Genomic DNA, 15,309 nt, shown 5'->3' with positions numbered 1-15,309 from the left:
TGTTGAAAAACCTAAGTTCTTTCTTGCAGGCCGAAGCAAGGAAACCCATTCGGATCGCAGGAGAAGGTCAGGATTAGACACCCACGTGGGTTGTCTGAGGTCACGTCACCAAGTCCCTAAGTGAGTAACACCATTGCTGCCTTTGAAATGGAAACCACTAGGAATCTAACTAGCGGATAGGAAGTTTAAACCACAAGTTCAATCACAGGTTGGGAAACTAATATACATCAGAACAGCACAAACCTGCAGGCTATCGTTCTGACCTAATGGGAAGTCTCGCTTGCTTGTTGTGGAAAAACAGATATGTTAATCTACAACTCCAAATTGTCCCTCAGTTTATGCACCAGATCTTCTATATTTTCTAAACAGCAGTGACTCGATGACCTTCTTTTGGATCTCGGCTCCAAGACAAATCTCTCTATAAATAATAATCTGAATCATACATTCCTGGTGTAATAAAGGAAGTCCTGTATTACATTCTGTTCATACAAGACGTTGTATTGTGCCTGTTGATGGATCCTTTTTTTTTCCATTTGAGTTGTGTTTCTAAAACCAGGCTATGTCTTTACGACATTGATAATTCTTTTTGTTTTTGTGCTATGCCAGGAAGACATTGTGTGTATATACTTTGATTTATGTGAAAATGCCTCAGTGTTTTATCGAGATCCGATTGCATCGAGATGAAATGAGATCTAGAGATCGACAAATTTTCTACAGAAATCTATGTCTAGCATTCGACAGAATGTTGTAAAAGCATTTAAAAGAGAGTAAGGTTATTGAAATCAGCTAAACAGCTACAAATGAGCTTTGATGAAAAGCAGAAGAGTACAGAATAGATTCAAATTATTAGAAGAAGTTTATTTATTGTATCTAAGGAATTTCTCTATCTGTTTGAGAGGAGTGTCAGAAAAGATCAGTAAACATAGAGATGCTCCCAGGACTATTTCTGTGAAACATGTTCTATATAAATATATAAAGGAAAGTTCTAAGTCACAAAACACATCATTTGTATCGCTTTATACTAGAGATAGGAATCACCAGGTACCAGCTAATTCGATATAATTAGCGAGGTAATCACGATACCTAGGTGCCGATTCGATTTGTATTATGATTCTGTTCATATCTTGTTTTTTTATAAATATCCCAATTTATTTTTTATTTTTTTGGGTACAATTTCAAACAAACTTATTTGGAGCAAAATCATTCTTTTATACCACACAGGTTGCTGTGCTGCCCCCGTTGTCCCATGTGTGAATAATTTAGAGCTCGCTACCTATAAGATTAGGAACTGCAACATTTTACCACCTTAAATCCAAACATATTATATATAAAACAAAATTAAAAATGTACAGTCGCAGGTGTTTGGCGTTACATAAACTTTAATTAGGAATAGATTTGCATCTATTATATTTCTATCTATTACATATTTCATCTAATATCCTTTTTTTTTAAATGTTATTCTGAGAAAATGGCAATTTTTTTAACAAAAGGTGAGGGTCGGGCAGACGACACATGTCATTTAAATCAACTGTGTAAGAAACCATTTTACAGCAGAACCTCACAAGCAAAGGTTCTTTATATTATGAAATAATTCTAACAAATAATGTTACGATTTGCTTTAAAAATATAGAAATTCTACAATTTGCATTTTTTCTAAAATTAAACCTTATTTTTAAAATAAATTTAAAAAAATGTCACTTTTCCTTCCAATCAGCAAACCCATGGATGATGCAGCATGTAGTGATAGGAATAACATGTGCAATGTCCATGCTCTTGTACAGTACATCACTACAGTGAGAAGCACCTGGCACAGTAAGGTCTCGTACACTGTGAACAGATGCATTCATGTCATATTGTATTCATACGGTTGCAATTAGGTGCAACAGGAGCTTAAGTGGGCCATCTGCAAGAAATATAATAAGCCTGTTTTCAGCAAGCATTTGGTTCAAATTCCAGCTTGGATTACAGTGTAATCACAGTTGTAAACTATTGTACGTGTGATTCATTTGTGTTCATTAGGGTGACATTTAAAAAAAAAAAAAAAAAAAAATCAGGTGGAGTCTTTGGATTTATGAGACTATTTAATTGGACTATTTTATCCGAACATGCATTTGTCATCTCATAGATTTCCAGCTTCTGAGGTGTTTCATCCACTCTGTCGTGTACATTTAACACTTCTATAGAATAAATTCGTAACAAGACCAATTTAAAAGTTCACAAGGTTTCGGGGGGGGGGGAAAAAAACTTGGTCTAATTAGTTGCTCATTCTGCTTGTCTGCATTTTATGTTTAGCTCTCAATAATTATCCCGCACTTTGAACAGAGATCTGGAAACACTGCTCTCCTTTGCTACTTCGACTGAATGAATAAAAGCTGTGTGTAATATGCGTGATCTGGACCGTGAGCAAGCGCATCTGTGTTGCATTAGACTTTCATTACTATAACTCATACTTTTAGATCTGCTCTTTAAAACACTCGAGCATGGCACTAAAATCAGTGCTTGACCCTTAATATTTTCTTTACTGAAACATGTTTTAATGGGTCGATGTTGTAAATATATATATATATATATATATATATATATATATATATATATATATATATATATATACTGTGTATTGTATGTGACCAGGAGCTACTGACATCTCCGCTCATGGTGAGGATTTATTTATTTATTATTATTATCATTTTTCATGCTATACATTACAGCACCTATTTTTCAATTGCATATGGTAAACTTGTAGACGCTTGTGTGTGTGTTAGGATGTCTTCAATAGATGCACCATCTGTTCGTACTGGACACGATGATGGATGATGCATGATGGATGTTAATGATAAAGAAATTACAGTATATCACATTTCATTGTATTCCCACTAAACATTCCTTTTATTCCCCCCCGAAGAGGGAGTTGACATTTCTCGCAAGTCGTGTTAGCTCAGATTTCAAAAGGCGTAATCATGTACGAGGTTAGCGCAGTTAAATATTGTCTGTTTTTGGATGGAGACTAATCACTTCTGATTAATCATGAGTTGTTATCCATTGTTTGGTTAGGTGCACGAGGAAATAAAAAGAAAGAAAAAAAAAGGAAATTGACCCATAGAATTTGAATTGCTGTGTGTTAGCATTTTTTTTTTCTTTTCTTCTTTCCCGCATTCCCATTTGTTGTCAATTGGTCAACTGGTCATTTGGGACGCATTTTCATCGCATTGTACACGCAGACCTCGAGCCCAGTAAAATTAGAAGCTGTGCATTTTGTGCTTACTGCTCCAGACTTTCCACACCACATCCTTCATATTAAAACTCATACGTTTTGATGTGCAGTTTGTTTTTTAGGCCCTGTTCAGTTATGAGTCACACTGTCGTCTGGCTTTCATTATCCGGTCACACTTACAGTATTTTCCAACTTTGGATGCACGTGTACCCTTAAGTTGCCACTGCACATGTTGACATTCATGGCACGTGTTGGCTTGCTGTCTGACAGCTGCCTCATAAACATTCCATACTGCCATCTTGAATAAGGAGTTGGGTTAGTTTTATGTATAGATCATGATGTGCTCCGTATCTAATTATTTAAGTGCACAACCAGAGCCATCACAATTATCACTGTTTAATCCATGGGTGCGTGCTGACATACGGTTATGCAATCTAATTATATGTGTGTTTTAATGGCATACATTGTCTGGTGCTTCATGCAAAAGTTTAAAAACATAAAGATCATACAGAATAAGTGTGCATGCACCAAAAATAGGACATGTATGTAGTTTAAATGAAAGCCATCGATCAATATGTAGGAGACCTTATTCATTTCCCCCGACCCTCCTGCATCCACCTACGCAGCCGCAGAGCTTGCCAGCTACTGTGAATTGGTACAGGGAGGGGAACAGGCATGAGGAAGGATCTCGATGGGAGGATGGAAGAAGGCCTCGGAGGAAGCTATTAAAGAGCGCAAGAAACACAAATAAACATGGCTTTTACTGCACGCAGACGCTGAGGCCCAAAGTCTGGTTGTTCAAGCTGTACGGCAAGACACATGTGGCCATGCTGTTGATGTGCCAGTCCCTCGCTGGCACTCGAGGGGGGTTTATTGCTCTCCAGAACAAGAGGTTAACACACACAATCACAGGCTCCAGGCTGCACTTTTGCTATCTGCATGCCTAACTAATAATTTTATTCAAACTTGCTTTGAGGTCCTGATCATTCCTCTTAATTATCAAATTCTGTTTACAAGAAAGTCAAGTACTGATGTTCAGTTCGATTAGCGGGATTGTTTCCTTGCTCGCCTTCATTGTAGGTTTATGTGGTTGCTATAGCATGAGCAAGAGAACAATTTTATATCGGTGACGTGAAGTTGCTTTCAGACAACAGATTCATGTGTAAGAAAAAAAAAGTATGTCTTGTTAACTATAGCTTCAAATGCAATATGGACAAATACCGTATTAATATTTGCCTAGCAAACAGACATAGATCAAGAATAGGCTACACTCAGTGATAGTCTGTCAAGTTAACTCTCACTAATTTGCACATTCCTAAGAAAGATGGACTCAATCACTAGCTTCCCCTTTCCTATGTTACATCAGAAGGAAAATTAATCATTAATGACATCACTGATGCTTATATGCCAAATGTGCAAAACACAGACAATCAGTGATACAAAACGTAAAGTCTCCCAGTTGGGATAGATTTAAGATAAGTTCTCTTGGAACGTTGCAAAACCAATCAGATCAGTCTAAACTAACTGATGTATAAAGGTGTGTCAATTCATCTTCAGTAAGCACTTTATCCTTTTAGGGTCACCATGGATGACCTGAAACCTATCCCAGAAACGTATCTTCCAGTTTATATACCAAATACTATTTTTTGCTTTATCCTCTCATAGTCTTTATTGTTTTTCCCTCCTTAATCTTCGTCTAACATGAGTTAATTTTCCTTTTTCCCCTTCCTCTCAAACAAAACTCGCTTGCCTTTAAAATGATGTGCTCTTCAGGCAATCTCCTCTGACCTAATACATTCAAAGAGATATCCATCTCTAGTCAATCTGACCCAATCATTTATAAACGTAGACGCATCACTTTCCCAGTCAACTCTTAATACATTCTCCAGGCTCTGTGATACGAAAGCAAATGGGACAGTCCTTCAAAACCAGTCCATACTATACGCATATATGGACTTGGCCTTTGGATGTGCAGTCCCCCATTTATCTTCAATGCACTTGTGGCAGTTGCATGAATAATTCCATTATTTAATCAATGTCCACATTTTTTCACTCTGCGAAATGTCTTCCTTTCTAATAATGAGTGATTACCTCATGACACTGATTAAAAACACGGAAAAGATTTATTGCTGGAATCCAGGTCAGTCATCCCAACATATCATTGCTAACAAATGTACAGTTCTGGAACACCGTGACCCTGTCTAACTTTTCAAACATCGCCTTGGTGTTGTTTATAAGCACACATACTCAAAAGTGTTTAAGTGTTGTAGCATATGCTTTATAAAGTCTTGCTGAAAGCCTGCGAGGTTTGGAGTGTCTGTCAAACGTTCTCACAGAGTGAATTTGTGGCTTGCTACCTCCCCACCCAGGAGCTTTGGAAGCCTCTCAATATTTTTTTTCCCTGTAGGACACAAATGTTCAGAAGATCTTTCACTTGTTGCAAAAACAAATTGTTATGTCAAACTTTGCTCGTTTACTGTCTGGGTTGGTCCACTCTCATTTCTGTTTCTCAAGCAGTCTTTTTTTTAAGTTGGAAAAAAAATAGCCATATACTGTGGGTGAAATGGGAGAAAACTCACAATCATTGTTTACATTATTTACTGGGAAAAAGAAAAAAAATGCATTGGGCAGTTCTTCGGGAATGTCTGGCCTGAAGCCCAATGAACTGATCAAGCTTCATTATCTTGGTGGACCAATGCATCATGTGGCAGTCTTGTAAATTAGTTCCATACAGGTGCTTATAGACTGTATGCCTGTATCAAGTTATTATTATTTGTTACACTGTATGGGATGATTTTTGTAAGAGATTGTGTAACATGTTTTACTCTTTATAATTTAAAAAACAGGGTCCACCATGCTCTGCTTACGTCATTAATCAGAAGCATTCTTCAATGTTATCTTGAGATCACATTGGTTTGCCACAAAAGTACTACTCTATTTGTAGCCATCATTGGAGTTTTTATGTATTTCGATTAGCGCCGTCAATATTAATGCATCAATGCATGTGATTTAATCTAGAAATTTTAATGCCTTACTTAAAAAAAAAATAATAATGAAAATTATGAAAATTATCATTCTACCAAGTCTGACCCCAATGGCTGTCCATAATTGTAGCGCAGTAACCCGGATGTCTGAGATAACGGTGCGTTTATCACGAACAATACAGTATGATAACTGAGAAAATATCATCAGCCAAAAGTTGTGTGTGCATGCTACCTTCAAGGGGAACTGCTTTGACAGGAGTACATTAAATGTAAGGTGTGGAAATGGTGGCTCAGGGGGCCACCCATTGTATGTGTGCTGGTCCCATTCAAGAGATTTTCATGTAACGTTTGAGATATTCTAAAACTACATAATTGTCTTTATTCCTTTAACGTTGCACGTTTATAATACAAATGAACCTCAGTTAATTATAACTGTGATTAATTGTGATTCACTTATCGAAGACAAAACTGAAGGCAGAAAGATCCACAAACTAGTGACCAAATGATGGTGGCTGCAGTAAGTAAAGGCCTGGCAAAGTATCTCAAGGAAGGAAACTCAGCTTTTGGTTGCATCATTGGAGCCTAGATTTTGGTTAGTCATTGACTGCATAGGATTTGGATACAAATATGAATAGTATTTTTTTTCTGTTCATTATTATTCGTTTGTCCAATTACTTTTGAGCCTGTCAAAATGGAAGGGTTCTGCGAAAACGTATACCAAATTATCCAAAATTATGTAATACTTATATTACATAATATATAGTAATACAAATACTTATGGACCTGAATATTCATGTCTTGTTACATAACTGTCCGGCTTTAGTGCTGCTAGATCTATATGTGCACATCAGATTAATCGTTTGTGACGGACTAAATGCAGTCATGAAAGTGGAAATTCAGGAAAGAGAAACTGTCAATTGCTTAAACAAAATGGATTAAAATTAAGCTTAACTATCATTGTATATCTAATGATTGTCAGCTAGGAGTTTGGGATATTTACAAGATAAAGCAGTAATTTATCAGTTGTCAGGGTCGTCTTACTGTATACTGTACTGTAGGTTATTGCTTTCCATCATATTTTAATAATCAGTTGTACAGTATTAATTAGCATTGGGCAAGAAAAGGAAAAGCAAGAACAACTGCATAGCCATAGTCTTTATCTTCTCCTAATAAAGTATTGAATGTAGCATGCTGTATTGGCAACATTTGCAAAATTCAACTTCGCAAAAAAAAAAAAACATGTTGGCTTTGAGATATATTCTTGCATAATACTTACTGTAAAGAGTTTCGAGTCTTCCACAGGACTGGGATAGCTCAGTGGTTAAGGCGTTGGACTACTTGTCAGAAGGTCCTAGGTTCAAACCCCAAAACCACTAAGTTGCCACTGTTGAGCCCCAGAGCAAGGTTTTTTAATCCCCAAATGCTCGGATGAATAATGAGGAAATGTAAGTTGCTCTGGATAAGGGTTTCAGCCAAATGCTGTATATTCTCTTGATGTGTTAAGCCAACATGACAGCTGTCAGTGTTTCTACAAACTGATATAATAGTCTGCCATGGATGAACATGAGCTTGGCTCGAGAGGAAAAAGAAGAAAACAATCCTCCTATGGCTCTAAATGTTACACCTACTTGCCCATTGGGTATATACAGTATAAATAAAATAGTAACAATCTGGAAACAGGATTTGATTGGACCAGACGCCCAGGCTAGTGATATCCCACCTATGATAAGAATAACCCTAAGATCCAAAATGCTATGGTGCACCAGCCTAGAGCAAGAAAAACTGTCTAATGGCAGAATGACTCAGAAAAAAAAAAATTCTATTTAAATACTATGAAACTGACTGTACTTAACAGTTTCCTGTTCTTTCTTTTTAAAGTGACGTGTATGTATTTCTCACCTTGAAGTAATGTTTTTATAAAAAGCCAATTTCACAGGGTCAGCGTAACTTGTACAGACACGAAAGCTTTTTGAGGGCTTGTGGCAGCGGTACAGAACGGAACTCGTCACAAGCCCTGACGTGGGGGGGAAAACTGTCGTCATTAGTGTCATTTTGACCCTTTTACGCTTAGAATCACAATAAGACCTAATTACTTTTTAACAAGTGTATTAGATGAAATGACAAATGACAGTGACAAAGACAAAAAAAAAAGTTCTGTTCATATTGAATCGTATGTTTACGTATGGTTTGTATGTGCTCACAGGTTGTTCATAATGGCCTAATTTTGGAGATGGACCATCCAACTTCAGGAAGGATTTCAGTGCCAGGTTTGTTATATTTTTAAACTAAATCCACAAATGTATGAGTGCATCATGTAAGCATTAAACAAACATAAATAAAAAATGGAGACGTTTCTCTGGCAGGTCTTGCATTGAATTATAGTTTACTCACATTAACAGCTTTATCATGTTTTAGTTGTAATATAAATGTTGATTATAGGTTCAATAATACTTTACATATCAAATGCTTAGGGTGATTAAAACAAACCTAACAATATGACTATTAAGTGCTCTTCAAGTTCCAAACTTGTATGTGTTTAAACACTTAAAACTATACTAAACGTTTTACTTTACAGTGCACTATATTAAGGAAGATTTGGTATTTTTTGACATTTGGCACAAGAATGTAAAAAAGGATATTGTCTAAAATGTATTCCTACTATAATATAAAGAAGGGTTTATAATCACACCTTGTGAAAAACATAAAAGGCAATACTTAGATAGGATTGCGTTTAATTTGTGAAGACAATTTGCCACACTGAATTGCACAGCATTAGCGTACTGCTAATAGGGTTAAAACTGTAAAGACTAATTAAGTAGGTTCATGTTTTCTTCGCTGATTTTACACAAATTGCTTGAAAAATTACTGCACAGTTTCTTCTATTGCATTTCCACCAAACTGATATGCTGTATTTAATAACCGAGTGGTTAAAACATTTCATTAAAAAAAAAGGAAAAAAACTACTTTAGCAGTACAGCAAATAAAATGGGGGTTGAGATTGAATGTGGGTGTTTTCTGTTGTTTTCATTACAATATATGAGAAAAGCCCAGATTCAAGCATTAAACCTGCTCTTGCCATTTCCCCTTATTAAACCACTAACCACTAGATTTCTGATCGCGGTAAGACAAAAGCCTGAGGAAAACATTTAGCTAGTTACAATACTTTCTCTAAAATAAAATTAAGGAATTATTTGTTTTATTTTCATTTTAAGAGTTTTAAGGGTTATCAAGTAGAGGGGGGATTTGACAAATCACTGACCTTCAATATGTCCAATTCTGCCTAACTAGATCCTGGTCTATGGAAAAGTGCCTACTATAATCTACGTATAAACTAAAAATAACTAAAAACAGCCTTGGTTTAATGAAAAAAGTTATTTAAAAATATTATACTGCCTGAAAATTTTTTTTTAAAGGAAATTAGGGTTGTTATAATTCAATACATTGAGTTCGACCTCATTTGTTCAGTAACTGTTGTAACATAAATGGACATCCTGTTGTATGTTCATGTTTTGGGATCCTGAAATATTTCAAACCTCTCAAGAAATAGCTTTCCTGCCGTGTGGTATCACCCCCCAGTCTCAGACAACCTCTCACTTCAAATGGCTTTTTTTTTTTGTCACCATTAAAAGTGTTACATCTTTGATGTCTAAAAAAATAGAATAGTATTTTATTAAATTTTTTTCCTGAAAGTGAACTGGTTTCTCATGTAGCACGGAAGTCAACCCCAGGTTCTTGAATTTGACAGTCCCAGCGAGACAGTTATGTGAACTTACGCTTCTCTTTTCCAAACTCTCACATATGCAAAACAATCTTTTATTAGTCTCCAGATAGTCTGTATGGTTTTCCTACTATGTATGTGTCCGACAGCTGTCCTTACTAGAAATCCTGAGCACAAAAGCAACATTTGGTAAGGTTAGAGACAAATCTCAGTCAGTCGTTTATACAGTATTCTATACTAATTAGTCTAATTTAGCCGAAAGAGCCACTATTAACGAGAAGAAACGTCCACTTATACAGTAGTAGGTTCATGTTTTCTTCGCTGATGCTACATAAATTGCTTGAAGAATTACGGCACAGTTTTGCATTATGCATTTTGAATATTATGTAATGAGTATGTATATGTGATAGTGTTGATTTTGAGTGACAGAAGATGATGTTTTTTTTGTTTTTTTTTTGGAGGTTTCTGATCATGAGATGTGAAGAATACAAACCGTAACTGCAGAGCAATCTTTTTTTGTCTCAGAGGTCCTCACTGGGCTGGACAGGTTGCCGATTAGTAAATTGGTGGACGTTTTGTACCACTTAAACACACAAACAAGGCCTGCTTGCGTACATGCTATGGGTGAAACCATGCTAATGGTCTGTGCTTAATGTCTTCAATGAATATAGAGAAAAACACTCAGTGCTCAAGTTCTTCATGGCTACTTGCTTCAGGCCATGTCCTACCCACTGACCTTCGTGGTTCAAGTAAATGCCAATGGAAGCATTTACTTCCTCTGTAGTTTTAATTCCGTGCCTGTGCCTTTTCACAGCGTTCAAAATAGAAGAGTTTCTAGTTGTTTAAGTGAAGAGTGGTTCAACAAATTCCGAATGCTCAGAGAAACGCTGTGTGTCATCAAGTCCCCAGAGTGATATCCTGGACAATCAGTCGCGCTCTTTGATGTCTCTGATTCCGCTGTTTGGCATTCTGTCCGTGTGCACTTTGTTGATGCTAACCAAACTGAACAGAGAATGATTATGTAGAACGGCTCACGAAGCACAAGGAAAAAAACCACAACAAGCACCTTTTTTCCATCCCAGAGGCCCTGACCCATCAACTTGACAACGTATATACATCACACTCCAGTACACACCCCAGGCTTCTAATCTTCTGCCGCTATTTTCATTGGACCAAACAGCCAATCAGGCTGCTTTTTTCTCATCAATCAGTAAATCAAAAAAAATAATAATTGCTTTTTGCAAGTGATAAACAGTGTGTCTGTAAAAAAGTATGTCTATTCTTTGCTACTCTTTCAGTTTCTTTCAGTCTGAATAGTGTCTATTTTACATACAGCTCTACAGAACATCTTAATTGCATTTGCAACAAGAAGCAAAGAAAATAAAAGAGCCATTATGAATATTATGTAATGAGTATGTATAGATTTAAATGATTAATCAGAGAAAAGGCACTGGGATTAAAAAATAAAAAAATAAAAAAAAAAACATTGATTTTCAGATTATATAAAACCTTTAGACTGGTTTTTCAAATTTCACAAAAAAATGTCCTGGACTTTATTTATTAACAAATGGTACATTATGGTTTTTTTTTTTAACTATTTATAGATAAGGCAAGTAAGTTTATGTATTTAATATTGAAATTAGATAAGATGTACAGCATTATACAGCTTGTCATGTTAACGAATACCTAAAAATTAAAGACTTTCCCAAAGAGGAAAAACATTACAAGGCATTAACCCTGAAGATTACTTCCATACATGTTAAACAGATGAAGGCTTACAGAAAGGGTTTGGTTTGTATTATTGGGAGCATCAGTTATGTGAAATTAAGTGCATTAATTTGATCCAGATTTATGCAAAATAGTAATTTTTCGACATTCGGCTGTGTGCCAGCAAAGAACCCTCCATTTTTTCCATATTAGTATGTCTTAGTTTCTCTAGTATTAGTTACTCTAGTGTGACCTCAGATAAGGAGGTAACCTCCTATTAGCTTTGTTGGTGATACGGCACTAAGCTGTAGCTTAGTTATATACAAAGACACTGAAGCAGCATGTTCGTAAAAGGAATAAAATAAAGGGAGCTTAAATTATAAAAGAAATGCCTTATTTGCATGTTATTTTTAGCTGGAGCATTAGCACACACTCTTCCTCAGGAGTTCTGAGACCTTTATTGTCTTGTTAAAGAGATAATATACAGGAGCTCGAAATGATTCAAATTTAAATCCCAAGTTGCTGCGGTATGATAACATTAACTAGGATATAAAGCAAAAATAATAACCAGTCCAGCAAAAATGAATCACAAGAACATTCTGATGTTGCCTGTTAAACCCAGCGCATGCACTTTGGAGGTGTTTTTGTGCCATTGATTGTGGAATGCTGCCTCTTTAGCGAGCGTGCAAAACACCGCATTGTGAGGCATTTCCCAAAATAAACCCCTTTATTTAAACAAAAGAGCCTTGGCAGAAGCACCTTGTTAGCTGGCTTTCCGGCCCTGTGAAGCCTGCCCATTAACTTCAGCTCCTAAGGCTAAAGTACTACGACTGGAGTGATGGTAGTCTTTGTGCGTCATGATATTTTTACAGTTGCATAAAATAGAAATGGCTCATTTTCTTTCCCCTCTCAATCTTTTTAATTACTTTCTTTCTAATTGGTCCCAAAAGAAATGCTACTTGTTTTCTCCCAGGGGATTGTTGTTGAGGGTGAATCAGTGCTTTAAAGGGTTTAAAATAAATAAAAAAATGAACTATATTTTATACACAACACATGCTAAGTTTGCTCTTTTTAGACTTTATGGTCAATTCCATGTCATTTATAATTTGTGACTTTTTGCATTCATAACACTGACCTTTTGAGGCCAGAATTGTTCATTGCTCCGAGAGATTTCTCTGCTTTCACTATCAGGATTGATGTGCACTATAATAATGGAGTTTTATACCATGTAGCTAGAACATAGTGTACCGGTCCATAAGTGCTTCAGGAACACTGAAACACTCATGCACACTTTGTTTGCTTATTCTCTGTCGGGATTAATGCCATGTCAGTGATTTACAAGCACAGAGATTAAACACTGCTACTTTGCATGAGGTCCCAATGCACTTTGTGAATCATTTAAATACATTTTTTTAAATGAGTAAAATGTTAAAATCAGAAAGGCATTAAACTTTAACTGAAATTCTTATCATCAGTATGTTACCAGAATTCAAGGGCGAATAAATTACTACCCCAAGTGCTGTAATTATTCATATTTTACTCATTTCAAGTTCTACCACCTATTGTAAAACACACATTTAAGTAATCTATAAGGCTGATGATGAAATGATTTTTACCAGCTGGATTAATGAAACCATTAAAATTGTGGGTAATACTTTAAAAAGCACAAACTTATGGTTGTGTAGAATCTCAGATAAAAATAACGAAGCCATCATAAAATTCCCTTGGTAGTATGCATAGTCACATTAGAGCTAACATGAACAGTTTGACGGGATTTTTTTTTAAAGTCAGTCAAGTTCTTTCACAAAACTGTTCCCACAAAGTTGGAAGCATGAAATTGTCCAAGATTTCTTGGTACTATACTTACTCTTTGCTGAAGCATTAACAGTTCCTTTCACTAGAACTGCGAGGCTGAGCCCAACTCCTTAAACACGTCTCCACATCATAATCCCCCTACACCAAATACTTCACACTTGGCACAATGCAGTCAGTCAAGTACCATTCTCCTGGCAACTGCGAAACCCAGATTCGTCCATCGGATTGCCAGACAAAGAAGTGTCATTGGTCACTCCTGAAAACATGTCTCCAATGCTCAAGAGTCCAGTGGCGACATGCTTTACACCACTGCATCCGATGCTTTGCATTGAACTTGGTGACGTAAGGCTTGGAAGCAGCTGCTCGGCCATGGAAACCCATTCCATGAATCTCTCTACACACTTTTCTTGAGCTAATCTGAAGGCCACATCAAGTTTGGAGGAATTGATAAACAACTTCAATTCCCTTAGTCTATACTGTATTTTAAGTTGTTCACAATGATGTTAGGGACAATTAGGTTTCCAGGCAACCTAACCATTAGACTCGGCTTTACTCTAGTGCTTTGACTTCTGAATTAAAGAATTTATCATTTGTCCACTGCACATAATTGTATAGTTTCCCACTCTGGAGTATTTTGTCATTTTCTAAGGTCATAAATGCAAAAGGTTTCAGGCACATTTATCTTAATTTCTTTTATTCCCAACATATTTGGACAATGGAGTTGTTAAACCAGGTGTTCATTGTGAATTAGACAAAGCGTCATCACTCTTAACCCAAATTCAGCAGACGCAGAGCATGTCAACTCATAATCAGTAATGTTTTGAGTTATAAAGTCTGGAGTTCTGATTTCAGCACTGGGGATAAATTGGAGGGTAAAAGGTTCTGATCCAGTGGAAAATTCCTTTAGCAAGAGGGAAAAGTTGGGAGAGGACAGGTCCCTGGGTGGATGACAATCACACATAAGGTACTTTGACACTATTAATGCTGTCCCTTGATGCGGGTCAGAACGTCATGTTAACTGACAGGTGTATTTTTTCCCCACCTAGAAAAGAAAATAATTGGAGCTTGTCAGTGTGGCGCATAATCTCATTGCTTATTCAGGATCTAGGGCGTCACCACAGTGCTGTTTCTTTTCCCCCATTTTTCGGGTCATGATTTCCATTTTACCTATGTGTTTTTCTTTTGCAGGGAATTTTTTAATAGTTGTAGCACTGAATTTAAAATATTTGTTAGGATAATAATTAAAAAACAAGTGGTTGAAGGTTGATAGGATTCATGAAGGATGATCATTGTGGCCAGTAGATGAACTCAATAAGTTTTTGGAATTGAAAACTTTCTTTTAGCTGTTAATGTCAAGGGGTTGCATTCTATCCGCACACAACTTCGATACAGGTACTTTTCCAGGTGCCCTTCCTGACACAACCCTCCTATTTTATGTGGGCCTGGGAGTGCTTGTAGTGGCTGGGTAGCATGGGGTCTGGCAACCCATTGACAGCTGGACTCAAACCCAGCACCAAAGGACCCCAAACCAACAACCTAGAGCCTTAGCCACCTGAGCCACCACTCCCTCGTCAAGGTCACATCAACACATCGGTATATAATTTTTTACTTTTTTGGATCAATCTGTCCATCCATCAGTGTGTTGGCGAGTCTATCTGAATAAAGGAAATACTTATGGCATATGACCTTGCTGTGACCTTGATTCTGTTTTAATGTATTTATATACATAATCGAAATTATTACAAGCCAATATTCTCAACCGCTTTCTTCACACTTTAGTTTTCACTAGGTAGGTAGGTTTAGCAAACATGTTAAAATAAAGACTGAAATTAGCAAATCCAACCAATTTTTTTCTTCATTTATTTTATTCTTCA

The 15,309-nt window shown here is 36.5% G+C and overlaps 1 protein-coding gene across 1 annotated transcript in view; it reads left to right on the top strand.

Annotated features, from left to right (window-relative positions):
* sugct (succinyl-CoA:glutarate-CoA transferase) overlaps window positions 1-15,309 on the top strand; it is a 120,839-nt gene that overhangs the window by 88,337 nt on the left and 17,193 nt on the right. The window contains exon 13 of the mRNA XM_053495456.1: window positions 8,399-8,462. Coding sequence (XP_053351431.1) covers window positions 8,399-8,462 — 64 coding nt within the window. The remainder of the gene's footprint in view (window positions 1-8,398; window positions 8,463-15,309) is intronic.

The sequence above is a fragment of the Clarias gariepinus genome, chromosome 4 (genome assembly GCF_024256425.1).
Source record: "Clarias gariepinus isolate MV-2021 ecotype Netherlands chromosome 4, CGAR_prim_01v2, whole genome shotgun sequence".
In the NCBI taxonomy this organism is placed as follows: Eukaryota; Metazoa; Chordata; class Actinopteri; order Siluriformes; family Clariidae; genus Clarias; species Clarias gariepinus.
This window is presented reverse-complemented; position numbering and strand designations above follow the sequence as displayed.